Source organism: Centruroides sculpturatus, unplaced genomic scaffold (genome assembly GCF_000671375.1).
Source record: "Centruroides sculpturatus isolate CEXI.00-Female unplaced genomic scaffold, Cexi_2.0 scaffold326, whole genome shotgun sequence".
NCBI lineage: Eukaryota > Metazoa > Arthropoda > Arachnida > Scorpiones > Buthidae > Centruroides > Centruroides sculpturatus.
In genome coordinates, this window is record NW_019384563.1 from 449,772 (window position 1) to 472,636 (window position 22,865).

General features: G+C 36.8%; 1 protein-coding gene and 2 pseudogenes across 1 annotated transcript; all 3 read right to left on the reverse strand.

The window, feature by feature from the left end:
• Window positions 1–7,275: 7,275 nt before the first annotated feature.
• LOC111623991 lies at window positions 7,276–8,166 on the reverse strand (annotated as a pseudogene).
• A 2,666-nt stretch (window positions 8,167–10,832) lies between these two features.
• Window positions 10,833–12,279, reverse strand: LOC111624001. The gene has a single exon (XM_023366770.1). The coding sequence runs from the start codon at window positions 11,958–11,960 to the stop codon at window positions 10,989–10,991; it is 972 nt and encodes a 323-aa protein (XP_023222538.1). The 5' UTR covers window positions 11,961–12,279; the 3' UTR covers window positions 10,833–10,988.
• Window positions 12,280–15,527: 3,248 nt separating this feature from the next.
• On the reverse strand, window positions 15,528–17,218 carry LOC111624002 (annotated as a pseudogene).
• Window positions 17,219–22,865: the final 5,647 nt, after the last annotated feature.

Consider the following 22,865-nt stretch of genomic DNA (forward strand, 5'->3'; position numbering starts at 1 on the left):
GACGTGAAAACATGGGAAGGTTCATGACGCAGCAGTTTAGGGTGGTGGGAGAACTGAACATTCTTTTCTTTTAGAATGACCTTCGTATTAGATATGCAGAATGAGATTTAATTTGTGAACATCAAATATTAGATGAAAAATTCATGATTGACTTTGCAAGAAATCTTGATTGGAATAAAATAGCTGAATATGAAATTCTTTTGGATAAATTCGTTAAAAACTATGTACATAAATTAGATATGCGAAAAGTTTCAAAATACCAGTGATTAAAAACTGAAACTTTATGAGAGATTAAAGATTATCTACAATGGGAGTTAGTTTTACATTACCAAATACCAGATGAAAAGTTTATAGAAGACTTCAAGAATCATCTTTTTTGATGTCATATTATAAAAAATCAAAAACTAGATTGATGATTTATTGTTGATAATTCACAAAGTAACTCACAAAGTAATTCACAAAATACCAAATATTAGTAAGTACATGGAGTAATACTCTTGATAAAATGATTGAAATATCAGAAAAACTAAAACAAAAAAGTTAATACAAATGAATTATTTATGTATTTTTATTTCTAAATGAAAAAGTTTTGTATTTTTTATAAAATATACCTGAAAGTGTATCAAATCTAAACTACTTATGTTCAAATTATCCATATTTATTGGACTGCAATTTGAAAAAATTGTAGACCTAAAAATTCCCACTGTTGTCCATCCATCTGTCTTTCCTTAATCTTGAGAGTGGAGTTAGATAGATGAAAGATGAGACCAGATATGGAAACCTTAGGGCTAAGAGGCCTCAATTAACTATATACATCCAATGAAAACTGGAAGTCTTGATATTTCAATGTAAAAAATTTTTCCTGAAAGGTGTTAGAAATTTTTAAAATATTTAAAATAATTCAAATTAATGAGATTTGACTATACTTATAATTCATAGGCAGTTTTAATTTTGAAATATTTTAGATTCAAAATAATTTTAAATACTTTACCCTTTTAAATGAGAAATTTTATCATTTTTAATTTTATATTCAATTTTTAAATAATTTTTAAAATTAAAAATATAATGTTATACATTTTTCAGACATATAAAGATCGAAAAAATCTTGAATATACCTGCCATACAGCCTTTTTTGCATCAATAGTTATTGTACAGTGGGCTGATTTAATAATCTGTAAAACAAGGCGTAATTCCATATTTCATCAGGGAATGAAGTAAGTATTTATAGAATATTTATGAATTCAAATGTTTAAGTATTGAAAGTATTAAATTATAAATGAAGAAATGAATATGTATAGCATAAAATTGACTATATAATTCTTATTATATTGATTAGATAAAGAAGTAAAATATAAAAATAATAATAACTAATATCTGAAAAGTGATCACAATTTACTAATTTGTTTATAAACTTAAATTTAAAATATAAATATGCTTTATTGTATAAAAATATTTAACATTAAATATTAAAATTATGAGTTTTGTTTAAAAAAGTATATATACAAGACGGTGAAAAGTTTGTGACCAGATATCCATGAAAGAAAATACTGTATTTTTTCAATAAAAACATGTTTAGTACAAAAATTTTTACTAATACAAAATAATAATAATTAATAATAATAATAACTNCCGAGAGGGAATCGGTGTGAATGTGTGCACATGTTGCGGTGAAATTGTCGTTGGTCCAGCTGACTGCCATTTTAATGGCAAGCAGCTCAGCTTGAAAAATGGTGCAATTATTATGAAGACGATAGCATTGGAAGAAAGATTCCTGATTATTAACGTAAACCACGAAGCTACAGCCCACAGTGTTGGTGTTCTTGGAACCATCAGTATATATATCGATGTTGGTAAGAAGGGAGTTGTTGGTGTGGATGGTATTATCATAGCCAGGGCACAGAGTACAGTGGAAAGGATAGGTTTTTCAAGTCTGTCATAGTGAGGAACGTCAAGGTATAGAGGACTGTCAATATATTCACCACACTGAATAAGATGAAACTTATGATGCTGAAGAATGATTAAGTCAATAGGGGGCTTTCTGGCAATAACCTGGATACTCCTGTTGGGGGCGGTGCGGAAGGCTTTCGTGATGTTAAGTAGTGCACGACGTTGAGAGGAAATTACTTTTCTCTTTGGGTGGACTTTACGCACTGCCCAGCCCCAGGTGCCACATGTGTAGGTGACAATGGGGAGGTATATGCAGTCATAGACTGCATTCATGGCATTAGAAGATAGACCCCACTTATTTTTAGCCACCTGAGAAAAAGCCTGAAAGATCAACCTCGTCCGGTTGGCAATATAATCTATGTGTTGATCCCAGGATAGCCGGAAATCAAGGGTGACACCCAGGTACTTGAGTGTCTTTCTTGAGTACTAGTTGTGTTATTCATTTTAATATGGGGAACACATAGGTATAAGTTCTGTTGTCCAGACTTGTAAAAAACGATAGCCTTGGTTTTATTAGGATTGAAATGAAGCTTAAAATAGAGGCCCCAATTGAAAATGTTGTTGAGTAGGTGGTTGCCCTTGAGTTCAAGATCGGCTCTTGAGCGGCCCCCAGAAGAAGCAACACGTCGTCAGCATATGCAATGACTTTTGATTTGTTTAGTTTGTCAAGGAAGGCATTAAATGCTATGTTCCAGAGTAGAGGCCCACAGATGGAACCTTGCGGGCATCCTCTGGTTATGTCCTTGCTGACCTTGTGTTGACCACACTGCAGAGTGGCTCTTCTGTTCCTTAAGTAGTCAAGTAGTATCTTATGGATGTTAGATGGACAATTTATTTCCCTGAGTTGAAAGGTGATAAGGGGCCACCAAGCACTATCAAAGGCCTTTGATATGTCCAGGCTGACCCCTAGAACGTATTTGTTTTCTTTGAGTAGATTCTGCACAGTGCTGACCGCAGTGTGGATGGCATCCTCCGCTGATTTTTGAGGTCTAAATCCATATTGGGCTTTGTTAATAAGATGATTATGCTCCATGAACCATATCAGTCTATTGTTGATGAGGCGCTCGAGAATTTTACCCAACACAGGAAGAAGAGAAATGGGTCTGGCGTCTTCCGGGGACCCAGGTTTGGGAACCGGGACGATTTTAGCGTGTTTCCATGCATTAGGAAATATCCCATGTTGAAGGCAGGCATTGTATAAGTCATGGAGATGTTGTGGAATGATGTTCCAGAGCCCGATTGCAATTCCAGTGGTGATGTTGTCGAGGCCTGGGGCCTTGCCTTTCTTCATTCTTTTAAAAGCTGCATGTATTTCTTTGTGGGTGAATGGAGGCATCCTACTAGTGTTGACAGGATTGTCATTGTCAATGCGTAGAAGCCCTTGCCACTCAGTGTCGTCCTCGCAGTGGTTGTCAGGACAGAAGGCATTCAGATGTTCAGTGAGAGTTTGGGTGTAATCTGAAGGGGTGTTCTCATCAGTGATCCTTGAAGTCAAGATTTTGGTGTGTCGGAGCTTGTTTGTGCACATCTTGGTGATATAACCCCAGGGATTATTGGAGGAAATGGTACAAAAGTCCCTCCAGCTGCGCAGTTTAGCATCTTTGATGGCTTGTTTGTAAAGTTTTTGGTGGCAGAGGTAAGTTGTCTTGTGAGAATTTCTTAATTCTTCGTCACTACACCTTTGAAATGTCTTCCTTAAGTGTTTATTTATGGTGCGGAGGTTGGAACAACTCAGCAAACCACGGCCGCGATTTCTAATGTTATTTTTCTGCAAAAACTTCGCTGAACTTTGGAGACATCATTAATATAAATAATTTTTATCGCCGTTGAATAAGAAATGTTTCTTTCACAAGAAATGTATAAAATTACAGTACTGTATTAAACTTATGGTACCTAATTTACACACTGTACAGACGATAGTTCGCCTAAACTCTCCGTAGCATGGTGCCAGGCATCGGAAAGCACATAATGTAGCCCCNAGTTGGCAGCTGTTCAACTAATGAGTCCAGTTCATCTTCGTTGATTCTGACATCTGGTGGCAAGTATATAGAACAAACTGTGACAGTCACTCCAAGAGAAATTCTGACTGCCACAGCTTGCAAATCAGTTGTTATTTGTACCAGCAAAGATGGGATGTGATTTGAAACTACAATAGCCACACCGCCACTGGCACGGTTGTGGCTATCATAATCCTTGCGGTAGAGATTTAATCCTTTTAAAGTAATTCTCTCTCCAGGTTTCAGATGGGTTTCCTGGAGTGCCACGCAGAGAGATGATGTGGATGAAGTCAAGTGTTTAACGTCAGAGAAGTTGTTGCGAAAACCACGACAGTTCCATTGGATTATTTTATAATCCATTATGTGTTTGAGGCAGCATTCTTTGTGAAGGTATCCCTCTTTAGTTTTACGGCTGATTTGCCTTTTGGAGGTGAAGTTGGTGGTGTCACCTCCTTATTAGTCTCCTCGTCAGAGAAGTCGGAGAACTCACTCATAGACTGAGCCTCTGATCTCTTGGATTTGGAGATGGCTGCTTTTAATTTTTGTTTGTTGAGCGGGTTCTTAGCAGCCTTCTTAGAACCCACGTTTCTTGTCATTACCCCTGTTTTTGGTAGGGGTGTTTTGGCTTTCTTAATCTCCTTTTCTGATGTTTGGGTAGTTGGGAGAATTAAACATTTCGCATGGCGGGTAAGAGATTCACTAGGAGAGACAGAAATATCTGTTTGAACCCCACATGTCTTTGTGGATTTCAAAACAGCAGCAAATGTTTTCTGTCTCAAAGGTGCAGTTGAAGTGACCATACGACGAGCCTCTGGGTAGGGTATGTTGTTGACTGTTTTCACCCGTTGTATCTCCTTTTCTCTTTGCCATGCAGGGCATTTTCGGGAGTAAGAGGGATGGGCATCTTTGCAGTTAACACAGCATGGGGTACTGGTGCACTCGGTACTCTCGTGTCCTTCAGTTCCACACTGTGCGCATGTGCTTTTCCCACGGCAGAATGTTTGTGAATGTCGAAATCGCTGGCATTTGAAGCAACGCAGCTGATTTGGAACATACAAACGAAGTAAGCAGCGCAGATAACCTGCTGTGATAGCAGATGGCAAAGTTGGTTTGTTAAAAGTTAAAATTAAGTGTTTAGTAGGAATTAACTTGCCATCTCGACAAGTAGTTAGTTAGTTAATTTTTATTGGCACAAAAGCCATGCAGGCTATACTGCGCCACGACAAATGGTATAATTCAGTGTATAAAATAAATAGGAAAACACAAATATACAGAACAGTTTAACCATTCAAAAGCCAATGGTAGTATATATAAAGGATCTAAAATATAATAAATAAATAAATAAATAAATAAACAACAACAAAAAATAAATACATAAACAACAGAAAATATATACAATAATTTAAATATGCACCATAAAGTAAATAAGACTATACAATAAATAAATCATCATATTTCTCTATACATATTAATCACTTTCAGAAAGTCCAGTATATTATCCAGGTTTGGCCTCTGGCCCAAAATGTCTCTAAAGCTTGCATTTCCGAAATGCTGTCTACAACTCTCATCAAAAGCAACACAGTTGCAAAATATGTGTTTAACACTTACAGCACAGTTGCAGTGCTGACATACTAGTTCGTCATCTCCCTTCAAAAGGTATTGATGAGTCAGTCGTGTGTGTCCAATTCTCAAACGAGTAAGGATAACCTCAGATCTCTTATCATATTGCCTATTATATGTCCAATTTTCTACCAAAGGTTTGATCTCGTGAAGTTTATTGTAGATTTGTGCATTCCACACATTTTGCCATCTCTCTGCTAGTTGTTTTTTAACGGTTGGTTGGTTGGTTGGTTTTGGTTTTTTGGCACAACAGCCATATAGGCTAAGCTGCGCCATAACAAATGGTAAATAATTATAAACACCACAAATAACAAACATATTACAAAAATAAATAAATAAATAAACAACAGCAACAAAAAAAACAAATACATACATATTAATAACAAACAAGAACAAACAAAAAGCTAAAAGATAAATAAATAGATAATTAAATAAATAAATAGTTAAATTTCTTTACACAAATTAGTGACTTTTAAAAAGTCTAATACAGTGAAAACTGCTTACGCGACCACCTGCATTCGACGGGCACCTGTCAAAACGGGCAAAAATTTCTGGCACGAAATAGTTTACCCATAGAGTCTTTGTATAAGTTACCTGTATTAAACGACCACCTGTGTAACGCGACCGCGGGCATTGATTTTTGGTCCGAAACAACATATAACACCTGTAATAAGCGACCACTTTCGCGAATGTATCTGGTCTAAACTATTGTAAGAACCCATCTCAACAACGTTTCCCCTTCCTAATATAATAAATTAGTCTAAACTCTTGTTCGAACCCATCCCGGGCACTTCTCCCACCCTCGAAATTAGGTGCAGGTGTTAATAAATTAGTCTAGCAACAAAAGAAATTCATTTGTTTGTTGGAAAATGTCCGAAAACGAAAGAAATGTGCTTTCGTTGGAAGATCGTATTAAAGATATCACAACAGCAATTAGAGGCGAAGTTTAACTGTGGAAAAACAAAATTGATTTTACCGTAGACCTACAGTATTTTCCTTGGGGGTGTAAAATATTGTACACGATACAATTAATCTGCTGATCTCATCGTTTGATTAAATCTATTTTTATTTATTTATTTTGAAGCTCATATACAGTACACGTGCGATAAATAGTTTCTGTATCAACCTACCTTATTTCCACGATATTTTTAGAAAAATAATATCCAAGTAATTTTCGCAGGCAAAATATTCAAAAAACAATAAACGCATTAATGCAAAAATCAGTTTTACTTCCTTTTTCGATTCCGCGATTGTAATGAAATCGTATAATGAGAAAAAATAATAAAATCGTTTTATTATTAATTAATAATTTTTCTTATTGTACTTAATTAATTAAGAAATTATTAAATATTTAAAAAATACAGTATTTTTAAAGTTAAAATAAGATTAAACTAACGAAAACCAAAAGCAAAGTGATGGAGAGATAGAACGCGCTTGTATATCGATGACGTAATACATGTAACTGAGGAGAGAACGATAAGAACCAAGTCGAATTAATTAAGTCGGAAAAAAGAAAATGTGTATTATAATCGAAAAAATGCGAGTATTGTATTAATCTTTAAAATAAAATACAATACCAATATAGGCCTATCGTTGAAAAAATTCGCTTATTTTTGCTCACCTCGAGTTTTACTTAGTAGAAATGGCTAAAAAGTACGCAAAATACGTACGAAAATACGTTATTACGAAACCACCTGTATTGGACGACCACCTGTCTAAAAGACCACTTTTTGAAAGAACCGCGGGTGGTCGCCATAGACAGGTTTTACTGTATATCTATATCATAAAAATTGGGCCTCTGACCCAGAATCTGTTTAAAACTTGCATTTCCAAAATGCTGCCTACACCTGGTCTCAAAAACAGAGCAATCGAGCAGTATGTGTTTTACAGTAAGAGGACAGTTGCAATACTGGCATACTGGCTGCTCGTCACCCTTCAAAAGGTATTAATGAGTCAACCGAGTATGTCCAATTCTCAAACGAGTAATAATAACTTCAGATCTCCTGTTATAAAATTTCTTGTGTGTCCAATTTTCTATTGTAAATTTGATCTCATGCAGTTTATTGTGGACTTGTGAGTTTCACATATTTTGCCATTTCTCTGCTAGTCGTTTTTTAATGACTAGCTTAAAATCACCTCCTTCAATACGCATTGTGTGCTGTGACAAACTAGCTGATTTTGCAGCTGCATCTGCTTCTTCATTTCCTCTTATACCAACATGGCCTGGGACCCAACAAAATTTTATATAGAAATTCCTTGCAAGAAGATGGCAAACCAATTTACAAATTTTAATCACTATAGAGTGAGAACTAGGTTCACACGAGATCAAAGCCTGAAGTGCACTAACTGAGTCAGTGTAAATCACACAGCAACGATGACCTTTCCTATTTATATACTTTAAAGCTAGATAAATGGCATGCAACTCTGCAGAAAAGATGGAAGAATATCGTGAAATTTGTTCTGCCACAATTTCATCCTGGCAGACAAAGGCTGAGCCAACATAATCATCAGATTTAGATCCATCAGTGTATATATGAATTAAATTCCTGTAACTATGTTGAATTTCTGTAAAGTGCTGTCTGTAGATGTAGTCTGAAGTAAATTCCTAAGGAAATTGCTTTAAGCTAAGGTCAACATTTATCACAAGAGTTGACCAAGGTGTTATACTACAGACTTCTAGCTGTGAAATGTTGCATGTGTTCAGATCGATCGTGCTGATCACATTCTCCATTCTTATGGTAAATGTACGGACACTAATAGGGCAAGTTTCAAATAACCTTTTCAGCTGAGTATCTAATACTGTACAATCAACTGTAGGTTTAGTAAGGGATTTTTGTTTTATATAATAAAAGAGAGACAACTGCTCTCTCCTAAGAGATAGTGGAGGCTCATAAGCATCCACATAAGGACTTTGTACAGGAGAAGTTCAAAAGGCATCAGTGCACAAACACAATGCTTGATGGTGGATTGGATCCAGCATCCGAAGAGTAGATTCTCGCGCATAGCCATAAACAATGCAACCGTAGTCCAGCTTAGAGCGGACAATAGCCCTATAAATCCTGAGCAATGAAACTTTATCTGCTCCCCAGGATGAGCAGCATAATACCTTTAAAAGGTTTAGAGATTTTAAACATCTACTCTTCAGGTTGCGCAAGTCCAACAAAAATGTCAGTTTTTGGTCGAAAGAAATACCCAAAAACTTAGTCTCATTCACCATTGGGATTTTAACCCCATTTAAATACATTTCCGGATCCAGGTGCAAACCACGCCTTCGGCAAAAGTGGATACACGAGGTCTTCTCTATGTTGAAATTAAAACCATTAATCTTTGACCAATGGTCTATGCGATTTAGGGAGGTTTGCAGTTGTCTCTCGATGAAACTCATGTTGCTAGACTGGCAGGAGATCTGAAAGTCATCCACATATAGAGAGTATTTCACACTAGGAGGAAGACAGTTAGCTATGCTATTAATTTTAATTAGGAACAGAGTCACACTCAAAATACATCTTTGAGGAACACCTTCTTCTTGGACAAAAGACCTAGATAGTGTGTTGCCCATCCTAACTTGGAATCTTCGATTCTCTAAGAAGTTTTTTATAAAAACTGGCAAATTATCCCGCAATCCGAATTCATGTAAATCACGAAGTATTCCATAACGCCAGCAGCGATCATAGGCCTTCTTTATATCAAAGAATACAGACACTAAGTGCTGCCGTCTAACAAAGGCTTCGCGTATGGATGTTTCAGGTTTTACTAAATTGTCCGTGGTACTTCTGTTCCTACGAAAACCACTCTGATGTGGTGAAAAGTATTCATTTTTCTCTAAGAGATACATCAGACGCCTGCTTACCATTCTCTCAAAAAGTTTACAGAGACAACTTGTCAGAGAGATTGGTCTGTAATTAGAGGGATTCTTGTGGTCTTTGCCTGGCTTGGGAATGGGAATAATGATAGATAGCCTCCAAGAGTTAGGAAAAGTATGTTCAGTCCATATTCTGTTAAACAGAAACAGGAGATTAGAAAGGGAACTGTTTGACAGATTTTTAATCATGCTGTAGTGGATTTTATCCGGGCCTACAGCACTATTCCCCGAGCGAGAAATCGCTGTTTGTAATTCGATTCTAGTAAATGACACATTATATTCCTCATTAGATGAGGAGTAAAAGTTTAAATATTGTTTTTCCTTTGGGCTTTATAAGCCTGAAAATTTCTTGAATACATAATATTGCTGGATGAAGACGAAAATGTTTCTCCCAATAAATCAGCAATACCCTGTATATCGCTGACTATTGTGCCATTATTTTCTAGCATGGACAGAGAATAAGAAGTATATTTCCCATTGATTTTATGGATTTTATCCCAGACTGCTTTTGAGCTAGTGGAAGATGTTATGCTAGAAACATACTTCCTCCAAGAATCCCTTTGGCTTTGCCTCCTTATTCTTCTGGCATTTGCCTTCGCTTTTTGAAAAGCTATCAAATTTCTAGCAGTGGGGTATCTTCTAAAAATCCCCCATGCTTTCTTTTGTGCTTTAAATGCTGCCTCGCAATTCTGATTCCACCATGGTTTCGAATGCTTTGGGTATCTTGTTGATGTCTTTCCCATTGTTTTCTCAGCTGCCTGAATAATACTAGAAGTGACGACTTCAACTGCATCATTGATATTAGCAGTATTGACCATTTCCTCAGTGATGTTAGCCAAAGAGGAAAATGCAAGCCAATCTGCTGTTTCCAGTTTCCAGCGTGCTGGACAGGCTGTTTCACAGCTTTCTCTTTCTTGGTATTTTAGAAATATTGGAAAGTGGTCACTAGAGAGTGGGTTACATCCAACCTCCCATGTACATGCTGAAAACAGGTTTGGGCTTGCTAAGGAAAGATCAATGGTAGTGAACGTTATCGTTGGGGCATGAAAGTATGTCACTTCTCCCGTGTTAAATAAATATAGTTGCTGATTGCCTATAAATCTCTCAATGACTCTGCCATGACGATTAATGTCGGGACTACCCCACATAGGATTGTGGCCATTAAAATCACCAAGTATAAGGAATGGTGTTGGTAGCTGTTCAACCAAGACATCTAATTCATCCTCATTGACTCTGACATCTGGTGGCATGTATATAGAACATACTGTGACAGTTACTCCAATAGAAATTCTGACTGCCACAGCTTGCAAATCAGTGGTTATTTGTACCTGTAAAGATGGGATGCGGTTTGAGACCAGTACAGCCACACCTCCACTGGCACGGTTGTGGCTATCATCATCCTTTCGGTAGAGGTTGAATCCTTTTAAAGAAATTCTCTCCAGGTTTTAGATGGGTTTCCTGGAGTGCCACACAGAGTGAAGAGGTAGATGACGTCAAGTGTTTAATGTCAGAGAATTTATTGCGGAAACCACGACAGTTCCATTGGATTATTTTATGATCCATTATGTGTTTGAGGCAGCATTTTTAGCAAGGTTGTCCCTCTTTAATTTCACAGGGGGTTTTTCTTTTGGAGGTGATGTTAATGGTGTCACCCCCTTATTAATCTCTTCATCAGAGAAGTCAGAGAACTCGCGCATAGACTGAGTCTCTGATTTTTTAGTTTTAGACAGGGCTGCTTTTATTCTTTGTTTATTAAGTGGGTTCTTACTGGCTTTTTTGGAACCCACATTCCTAGTTGTTACCCCTGTTTTAGGTATGAGTGGTTTTGCTTTGTTATTCTCTTTTTCTGTTGCTTTGGTAGATGGTATCAGCAGACATTTTTCATGGCGAGTCAGAGATTCATCGGGTGAAACAGAAATGTCTGTCTGAACTCCACATGTCTTTGTGGATTTCAGAGCAGCAGCGAATGTCTTTTGTTTCACTGGTGTATTTAAGGTGACCATACGACGTGCCTCCGGGTAGGATATATTATTAATAGTCTTCAATCGCTGAATTTCTTTCTCTCTCTGCCATGAAGGGCATTTCCGAGAGTAGGCAGGATGAGCATCTTTGCAGTTCACACAGCATGGAGAACTTGTGCATTCATTACTCTCATGGTCTTCATTTCCACACTGTGCACATGCTTTTTTTCCTCTGCATGATGTTTGGGAGTGTCCAAACCGCTGACATTTAAAGCAACGTAGCGGGTTTGGGATGTATGGGCGAACTGGGCAACAGAGATATCCTGCCGCAACAGAAGATGGCAATGTTGGTTTGTTGAAAGTCAAAATAAGATGTTTCGTTGGTATCAACTTGCCATCTCGACGGATTGAAATTAATCGAACAGCAATGACACCTTGGTCTGAAAGACCGATCTGGATATCCGATTCATCCTCAGACATCAGATTGGTTTCAGATATCACACCACGTGATGAGTTCAGACTTGTGTGTGGTGTGGTAGTGACTTGTATGTCTCCTAGCGATTTCATTTTCATAAGCTTTTCAGACTGTTGAGGGGAGGCTGCCTCTACAAGCAGGTCTCCTGACCTCAATTTTTGAATTTTTTACAGATTCCCAATGGTCAATTCAAACAATTTTTGAATCAAAAAAGTGGAGCGTTTAGATAGGGGTGTTTCTCCCATGGCATGAACGATAAGGTAAGCTGGTGGTAATGCATCAGTACATGTTTTAGGTTTTAATGAATCCATATTTAGATTTTAAAATTCAGCTCCTAGTGACCCCACCCACCATGGGGCCCAACAAGGGGATGCCGTCACATGGGAGACTCCCATAGACTGTCACACCAGGGTTTCCCAGGAGCTATACCCTCACAATGCAGTTAAGAAGAGCACATCTTGTATGACATGTCCGCCCGGTCTGCATCGATCGGTTGACTCCAAGCCGAGGTCAAAACTGACTCAACGACCAGCCGATTGACTCAAACGGAGCCTGATTTGAGCCTCCCGTTTATCCGATGCAGGGGCCAAAGCAGTGTGTTGGGGACGTTTTGTTGCCCCTCAACTACCAGGATCCCCCTTTCCGGCATACGGGACACCACGCACGGCAAACACGTCTGTGGGCGTTCAGATCCCAGGGATGGTAAAGAAGACTTTCTAAACCATCTCTGGGAGGTCCCCTCACCACAGACAGGAACCCACATCGAGGGAGCCTTGAAAGAAAGGCAGTGTCAAAATTGGTTTGCCAAATTTCGTTCTGGTGATTTTTCACTGAAAAATGCGATCTGGTCATCCAGTTGAAGTTTAGACCCATATCAAGGCCATTATCGATTCAGATGATCATAGCACAACCTGTGAGATTGCACAGAAGCTCAATGTATCGCATACATGTATTCAAAAAAAATTAAAACAGCTTGGCTATGTCAAGAAACTGGATTTATAGATCCCTCATCAGCTTAAGGAAATTCATTAGACGCAACACATTAGCATCTGTGATTCGCTTCTGAAACGCAACAAAATTCATCCATTTCTGAAACAACTGATTACTGGCGATAAGAAGTGGATAGTTTATAACAACAATAATCGGAAAAAATTGTGGGTGATGCAAGATGAACAAGCCCAGACAACACCAAAAGCTGAGATTCCCCAAAAAAAAATTATGCTATCAGTTTGGTGGGATTATAAAGACATTCTGTACTTTGAACTTTTACCAAGAAACCAAACAATTAATTCAAATGTGTACATTCAACAACTTGCCAAACTAAGCAATGCAATTCAAGAAAAGCGGCCAGAATTGGCAAATCGAAAAGGTGTTGTTTTCCAGCATGATAATGCAAAGCCCCACACATCTTTGGTCACTCGCCAAAAATTATTGGAGCTAGGTTGAGATGTTTTGTCACATTCACCGTATAGCCCTGACCTTGTGCCTTCAGATTACCATTTATTTCGTTTCATGCAGAACTCCTTAAATTGTAAAATTTTTAGTGACGCTGATGATGTAAAAACACACTTAACTCAGTTTTTTGCTGGCAAAAATCAGAAGTTTTATGAACATGGAATTATGACACTGCCTGAAAGATGGCAAGAGGTCATTGACAAAAATGGACAATACCTAATTGAATAAAGTTATATTTTTAAGCAAAAATTTTGAATTTTCCTTCTTATTTAAAATCTTCAATCACTTAGTTGCCAACCCTATATTTTCAGAATGTGTTAAAAAAAGAATTGTTGTTAATTAGAAACACCTGTTTATGTAATGGGATGAAATCGGGAACTGTGATTTTGTGTCGTATGTGCAAATGTTCTTTTTATATTAAGTGTGTAAATTTGGCTAGAACAAAACAAAATTGGAAGTGTGAATTAATCAACAGCAAATAAATAAATGAACAAATAAAAATTAAACTTTTTATTTATTTATTTAATCAATCAGTAGAGGTTTTAAATTGCACAAAGTTGCAACAACTGTTAATATTTTGTCAATTGTCATCTCATCAGCATCATTTTCTCGTTTGATCAATGAAATCAGAATCGTTGTTGCAAGTATTCTATACCTTTTCATTCTTCCGATAGCTCATTCAACGTGAACTTGTATTCTTGACATTGCATGAGAATTAGTAACATCAGCAGCAGCCAACTGATTTTTATCTTTGGTGCTACATGGAACCAGAAGGCAAACAGATTTTGAGGCTAACAGATCTGTTATTTGAAAACCCCGATCGGCTAACACTGTATCGCCCGTCTAGTAAATCAAGTAGATCACTTTCTTTGGTAAAGANATATATATTTACTAAAATCTCAAAATTTTCCACCACAGAATGATAATATAGTTCACTTCACACCAGTGTTTAAAAATTAAATACAGGACACTTCCGTGTTATTGCTGTCAATAATGCCGTAACACAAAATGTCCTATATTTAATTTCCACCACAGGTTCAACTGTCTCTGAAACTGTATCTGATCAGAATACTGAATCAGGGGAATGTGTGAACAGGTTAAATTCTGTATTATATCTTATGAATTTAAAAAATTATAGCTTACATTATGAAGCAGTTACTTCTAAGATGAAAAGATCTGTTATCCTGAAATAAAACCATTCATTTTATTCATTTATACATTTAACTTATTTATGATAAAATATATTATTCACAAAAATATTCAAATTTAGTCTTTAAAGTAAGTTTCTAAAACCTTAAAAAATCTATAAGTTATCAACATGCTAATGAAAATGTAATATTTTATAGGAAACTACATGGACCACTTCTTCTGTGAAAAAGCTTATAGAGTTTCGCAGAGAAATGTACTTGCAGTTTCAGAGTCCAAGTTGTAAAAAAATAAAATTATGGAGCCGAATAAGCCAAAATCTGAAAAACAAAAGTTTCAACATAACAGCAATAGAGGCAGACAGAAAATGGAGAAACCTAATGCTGACGTACAGGAAGAGGAAAGATCAGATGAAACAATCTGGAGGTGGATAATTTCCCTTTTGGGAATTCCAGGAGAACTTAACTTTCCTTGCTTCAAAAGCAAATGTAAACCCTCCTCCTGATAAATTATCATCATCATCCTCCGCAACTGAAAAAAATGATGTTGAGGAAATTGGTGATGCTTGTACTTCAGACAATTGCCTGGAGAATAAACAGGCACCACTAATCAAAAAATACAAAAAAAGCATGTACTTCCAAAAATGAGCCTCCCAAATGGTTTCAGGAGTATATAAAAAGCAAGAGGATGCAGATGAACAACACTGGAAAAAAACTAGAGGAAACTGAACTAGAAAAATTGAACATTTTAATTATTGTTCAAAAAAAACAAAAAAAAATTTAAATAGATGTTTATAATCAAATGTGCTTGTATCTTAAATTTTAATTAAAAACTAGTTTTATGTATCAGACTCAATTATAATGATAATCATTTCAACTTTCTATAGGCAGGGCTAATGTAATTCTAGTCCTTTTGATAATCTCTCATCTATTCCCTAATCCCATCACATCCTGACTAAAAACAAATTTTCAGGATATTTTAAGTTTATATTCTCTTACACCATTGTTTTTTGTATGATAGAATTACCTGAATTTTGAATTTAAATTTATCTCCTCCCAATTTAATCACCTAAGTCTACCATAGTTACACTTTAATTATCTCTTAATATATTTCTCACACTATCTTTCAATGTTATCCAGTCAACAACCAGTACAAAGTAAAGATAGAAAAAACAATACTTTCTGACTAAAATGCAATCACAAGATTTCTGTTCCTCTCTTCTCTGTTTCAGCTGTTCTTGAGACAGGGCCATTTCTTCTTTCATTTGGTTCTGGTTCTGCTTGGCCGTTTTGCGTCTTTCCTGTCGAGACTTTGTCGATTCTTTAATGCTATAAAATATTGGACCCAATTCGGCCAACCATTGTCCATCAACTGCAGTAACACATTGCATGTATTCCTTACTAATCATCACTAACTCGTGATATACCACGTAGTCTGGAGTAAAACCAATTCCAAATAGGGCACTTGTAGGATGGAGATGGCAAGGCATACCTGTCCTGCAATTGACGTATTCGCCAATGCCTTTAAGTCTGGCCGCCTTGTAGAAATAAGCGGAACATATGCATTTTCGTACAATGTCCCATTCGGTGCAGCAGGAGATGATAGTCATCTTTTGTTGTTCTATAATATATTTTAACAGTTGTCGTACTTCCCGCACCTTTCTCATAGCTTTAATGTGAATGAAGTGTTCGTTGTACCAATTCGTCAAAAAACCGTTATTTTTCCACTAATGATAAACATTTACGCATGTTAAATGATCGCTCTCTGGAACCTGAAATTTTTCTCTAGCTGCGTCACTATCTTCCTCTCTCCCTTTTGGATGATAAAATATGGAAAAAACCGAGAGCATCGATACAGTAATCAATATTTCAGCACTGCACGTCACAAGAAACAATAAGCATTTTTAGCATTGAAACAAGTTCTTCCAGCTAGACATGTCCGTACAAGTCACATGTGACTCGAATGCTGTTAACATGTTAAAATATAATTTGATCTATCGATAATAGTCAACAGCTGAAACTTCACCAGTATACAAAAGGAACTAAAAACACCTTACACACTTTTACAGAGACTAAATTTAAAAATCAAAACAAAATGTTTTCAGCATGATTATTCTAAATATATAGCATTACATAATTGCTGCATGTAATTCTCATAGTATAACTGTTTACAAAAAGTAATATTACATGAATTAAGTATCGAGTCAAACTTGCAGATTCTCTAAAATGTCTTCATGAGAATGTCCATAGTTCATTATAAAAAATTCATTTTTTTTACCAATTATTAAATTTATCAAGAGATGGCACATAATGCCTATCTCCAAATTATTTAATAGTAGCATTACTACAGCACCCATGTAATTCAGCAATTGTTTGATGTTAACCTCAAAGATTAGGTTAAACAATATTTATACTTGGATATAGGAAACAACAGCATATTTGTTCCACATGAAATGCTAAAATAAACTAATTGTATATAGCCTTAGTTTACAATTTCATGTCTTATAAATATACCTTAATAATTTTCTATTACCATTTGTTTAAAGGTATTATTACTGGATTTTTTTTGTTTAATTATATTTCAGTCAGCTTGTTTTGGTTAGAAAAACTAGTTTTTATAACTTACAGGTTGAGAAATGACAAGACTTTTGAATTAGGCTGGACAGTCCTGCTTTTTAATACACTAAGAAGTCTCACTTTGGGACTTTCATAATTATATTTAAAAAGTTAGCCAATATTCACTGCATAAATTGTAAGACAAAAATAAAATGCAAACAAATTACAGCATTAAAATTTTAATACTAAATTAATAGAAACAGTAGATCTATTGGCAATTTATTGCTCAGCCTGACAATGTGATCAATGAATCTGAGACAGCGCATACCATATTCAAGTACCACACTTGTGTGGATCAGTTATAAAGAGGGAGCTGATGGTGATTGCTAATTATCCAAGTTAAAGAATGGCAGTTAAAGCAAACAAAGCTATGCAAGGAACTGTAGTTAACTGTTAATTGTCACTACAGCTGTAGGCCATTATTTTGTATGTGGATAAATAAAATATTCACTGGGTGTTTGGAACATCTATCATCAATATTCCAAACAACCAACATGCCAGAAAGATTGAAAACTAACAATTGGAAAATGGAATTAATCATGCGATACATCTAACATTATGTCAAAGTGTCTCAGCATTACCAAATTGGGGTTTTTGACACTACATTTAAAGTTGGCTGACAAGTTCTAGGACTTATTTAGGATACTTTCTACAGTTTTTTAAATAATTGATAATACAGAATTATTCAACTGTTTTGTTTTATAGATAAACTAAATAAAAAGCATTTTATCTGAAGTAATTTTAAATGCTATATAAGAATAAAGTTCTCTTAACACTTGTTAAATGGTAAACAGTTGCAATGCTCCAAGGCTGAGTGGGATGTGACCAAGTCACCTAGCCTCTTCAAAGCCGAGAATACTTTAGATTTGTCATAGTTCCTTTTAATAACTTAATAATACTGCTATTCCAGATAACAGAGATACTATGTTGTATTATACAACCCCACAATATTAAGACATCCAGCATGTAACAATTGCATTATGCCACTGATAGTAAATCCCAATGTTCTAATGACTACTGTTGCTATTTTTACAAGATGTTGCTAAATCTGAAATTTATTTCAAAATAAACTTAACTAATGCAAACATAGTGTATAGTTAGTTCTCTCGTGACAGCTTTTAGCCTTGCTAGGATCACATTCGTACAATAATTTCTCATTAATTTAGTTGGCTTAGAATGCTAAAGCTGTTAATACTGTATACTAGTCTTTTTGCATCACTGAATGACTTAAAACATTTAGGGGGTTTTATGAATAAATTTAAAAAATCTAGGAAGGTTCCTAGATTTTTTAAATTTATTCATAAAACGTTCAAATGTTCTATTCTTAACTGCCGGTCGCCATCTTGAAATAAGGAAAATTTCGGAAATTTCGACATTTTCTGGCTCCAATTCATTACTTTTCGGCAGATTTTCGTTTAAGAAAACTTCGGAAGTTGTATCTTAAAAGGTCCACACACGACCTTCTCAACTAAATTGTGATCCAAGAAAGCAACGGGAAACTACTTGGATTATTCTTCCCTTGTAAACTTCATTGATGGCAAGCAAAATAAACCATGGTCCCGAGTTCCGGCGTCCCTTAAATGGGACAGGGGTGCTAAGAATCTCCGAGCTTGCATCGAAGAATTCTCTAAAAATAGCTACATGGAACGTCAGAAGCCTACTACAACCAGGAAAACTAGCCAACGTTTTACAAGAAATGGAACGCATCAACATAAACATACTCAGTCTAAGCGAAACTAAATGGCCTGGAACAAAGAAGTTTATATCAAACAACCACCACGTCTTCTGTTCTGGAGGAGAAGAGAACACCAAGCAGACATACGGTGTCGCTTTCGTTGTCCACAAACAACTGGCCAACAAAATCACCAGTTTCATCCCAATATCAGAACAAAATCGAACTAATACAGTTAGCAGATAATAAGATCAACCTGAGCATGCTTCAGGTCTATGCACCTACAGCGAACAAAGACGATCAAGAAATAGAATCGTTCTACGACCAGCTAAGCAACACCTTAAAGCTGTTGAAGAAGCACGACATTACGGTCATCCTCGGTGACTTTAATGCCAAAGTCGGTCAAGGAAAACTACAAAACATAGTCGGAGAACATGGCTTGGGGACACAAAACAAACGAGGTGACAGGCTTATACAGTTCTGTCAAGAAGAAAAATTTAGCGTCGTAAATACTTGGTTTAAACTACCTCCACGACGACTGTACACCTGGACCTCGCCACAAGACGCTGACAACAATATCGTCAGGAACCAAATTGATTACATCTTAATTAACATCAGATATAAGTCAAGTGCCCTCAGGGCAAAAACGTACCCTGGAGCTGACATATCATCAGACCATAACCCAGTGACAGTAACACTACGCCTCAAACTGCGATCAGCAAAACACACAAGAGCAACAAAAAGATTTGATCTGGAGAAGCTGAAGAATAATGCCTTCAGGCGACAATTACAGTTGCATCTCAACAATTCAATCAGATCGATCGAAGCAGCAACAACAGACGTACAAGCGTTCGGGCGTTCACTGAAACAGTGCATCAACGAAACAGCAGAAACCCTGCTGGGACATCAGGCACCGAAAAAGAAACAACGGTGGATGACCCAGCACATTCTAGATCTAATGGACAATCGGAGAACACTCAAAAGTGATAACAACCGGGAAAAATACAAAGAAATACAACAAAAGATCAAACAAGAAATACGAAAGGCGAAGGAAAAATGGATGGAAGAGCAGTGTGCAGAAATTGAAAATCTAATCAAGAAAAATGATAACTTTAACCTGCACAAGAAGCTCAAAGAAGCTGGAAGCATCTACAAACTGACTCCTATCCCAAGCTTATATACGGACAACAATCAACTTATATTAAGCAAACAAGCCAAACTTGACACCTGGAAGAACTACATATACAATCTGTTTCGCGCCAATAGAAAACCAGCAGAATTGCAACAAGTGCAGGAAGACAATCTCCACATACTAACATCTGAAGTGGAACATGCCATTAGTAAAGCAAAGCCAGGCAAGGCCTGTGGACCTGACCAGATTCACGTGGAACTGCTGAAGCAGCTGGACTACAACAACATCCAACAACTAACAAAATGGTTCAATCAAATCTACAACAACAATGTTATTCCATCTGACTGGCTCCAATCAATCTTTGTGGCCCTACCAAAAAAGGCTACCAGCCGAAAATGCGAAGACTTCAGGCTGATCAGTTTAATGAGCCAGGTGCTAAAAGTCTTCCTCAAGGTGATTCAGCAAAGAATAAGATGTAAATGCGAACGTGCACTAGGAAACACACAGTTTGGCTTCTGCAGGGGGCTGGGCACCAGAGAGGCAATTTTCTGCTTACAAATACTGCTACAGAGGTGCTATGAACATCAAAAAGAAGTGTACATATGTTTTATTGACTATGAGAAAGCCTTTGACTCAGTGGACCACGGCCGCCTAATTAATCAACTGAGAAAACTTGGGCTTGAAACTAACGATATCAACTTTATCACCACTCTCTACTGGAATCAAACAGCCCGGCTCCGCTATGACAACGACCTGACAGACCCAATCCCAATACAAAAAGGCGTCCGGCAGGGCTGCCCATTATCTCCCATTCTTTTCAATATCTATTCGGAAATGATTTTTGACCAAACACTGGCCGACAGGGAGATCGGCATAAAAGTTAATGGACACTACATCAATAACCTAAGATATGCCGACGACACAGCATTAATAGCGGATTCCGAACAAGATTTACAGACTATCTTGAATGAAGTGAACACAAAAAGTCAAGCATGGGGTTTACGAATCAACAAAAAGAAAACAAAGGTGATGAAGGTCAGCAGGACTCCTAGCGAAATCACGATCAAATTAAATAACGAAAAGTTGGAGCAGGTACACCGCTTCAAGTATCTTGGAGTACTAATTGATGACCAGCTGAATCACGAGACCGAAATCAAGAGCAGAATCGAACAAGCCAGGCAGGCATTTACCAAATGGAAAACACTCCTTACCGACAGAAGCTTGAATATCATGCTCAAATTACGCACATTGAAATGCTACATCTGGCCAATTCTACTCTATGGTGTAGAAACTTGGACTCTAACAGCAGCCACTACAAAAAAGCTCCAGGCCTTCGAAATGTGGCTCTACCGAAGAATGCTGAAAATTCCGTGGACGGACAAGATAACCAATGCACAGGTCTTGCAGTACATGCACACGGACCGGGACCTGATCAAAACCATCATCAGCAGGAAATGCAAATACCTAGGCCACATTGCTAGGAACTACCAAAAATACCATCTACTGCCACTCATCCTGGAGGGCAGGATTGAAGGCAAGAAACGTCCAGGTAGACCAAAAACGGCCTGGCTAGATAACATCAACACCTGGTTTCACATGACAACAGCACAAGTTCTACACACAGTGCTAGACAAAGAACAATATCAAAACGAAGTCGCAAACGCCATTCGGCAGCATTAAAGAAGAAGTAGGAACCTTCCGCAACATTAAAGTGCCCAGCCTAATATCACACTCTTTACATATCAGAATGTGATCATTTCAATGTAACCTATATTTGCAAAATCTACAGGATGTGTCAGTACACTGGTTACAAACTTTCAGGAGAGAGTACACCTAGACAATGGAAAATCATATAGCAATGCATGGTAGGAAATGCTTTCCTGGTGCGGTAGTGACGACACAAAACACAAGAAACGAAGGACACGACCAGCGTGAGGAAACATGTTTATTATTTGACCAATAGTATTTTACAAAACATTTGTAAACATATTACAGTCTGTAAAGAAATTATAAACTCAAGTGAAATTTCTCTGTGTTTTAATTTCTTTTCATCCACAGTTCATTGTTGCTATATGAAATGATTTTAATTAGTGTTAAGAATTTATAATGAAATAAACAAGGCTTTGTAATGTATCATTTTAATAAACAATCAAAAAATTTAATTGTTACAATTTTTTGTTGTAAACAATTTATAAACTCAAGTGTGATTTATTACGTTTTTAATACTTTGTGGACCCTCCCTTGTTTTCAATTACCTCCACAACTCGTTTAAGCATTGAATCAACCAGGTTTTGAATGTCACTTAGTTTAATTTTGTCCCAGGCATTATACAATGCAACTTTAAGCTCATCGGATGTGTTGTATTGTTTTCCATGGCGATAAACTAATGCCACAAGTTGACTCCAAAGGTTTTCAATGGGATTAAGGTCTGGACTATGTGCTGGCCAAACCATAACTTCAATTTTTTCACGTGAAAACCACTTTGTAGTACTGGCTGACTTGTGAACAGATGCATTGTCCTGTTGATAGATCCAGTCTTGACCACCAATGAGAGGACCAAATGGGATTAGATGTTCATATAAGATAGCTTGGTACATCTCAGAATTCATTCGCCCATTAATAAATGCCAAATTGTTTTTCCTTCATATCCGATTGCTGCCCAGATCATTACTGAACCTCCACCTTGTTGTCTACTGAATTTGACCCTGGGATTCTTTCTTGTATCATGCCAATAATATGCTTGGCCATCCGGGCCATCCAGGTTAAACTTTTTCTCATCTGAGAAAATTATTTTTATCCATTCAGTTGTCCAATTAACATGATCTTTTGCCCATTGCAGCCTTGTTGACCGATGTAACTCTGTAGCTTTGGTTTGGACTTCAATTTCCTAAAGTTTATTGTTTTATTCTTTCTCAAGCTTTTCTACACAGTTTTGTGGGACACTGGAGTTGGTAAAACTGCAGCTATCTCACGAGTAGACAAT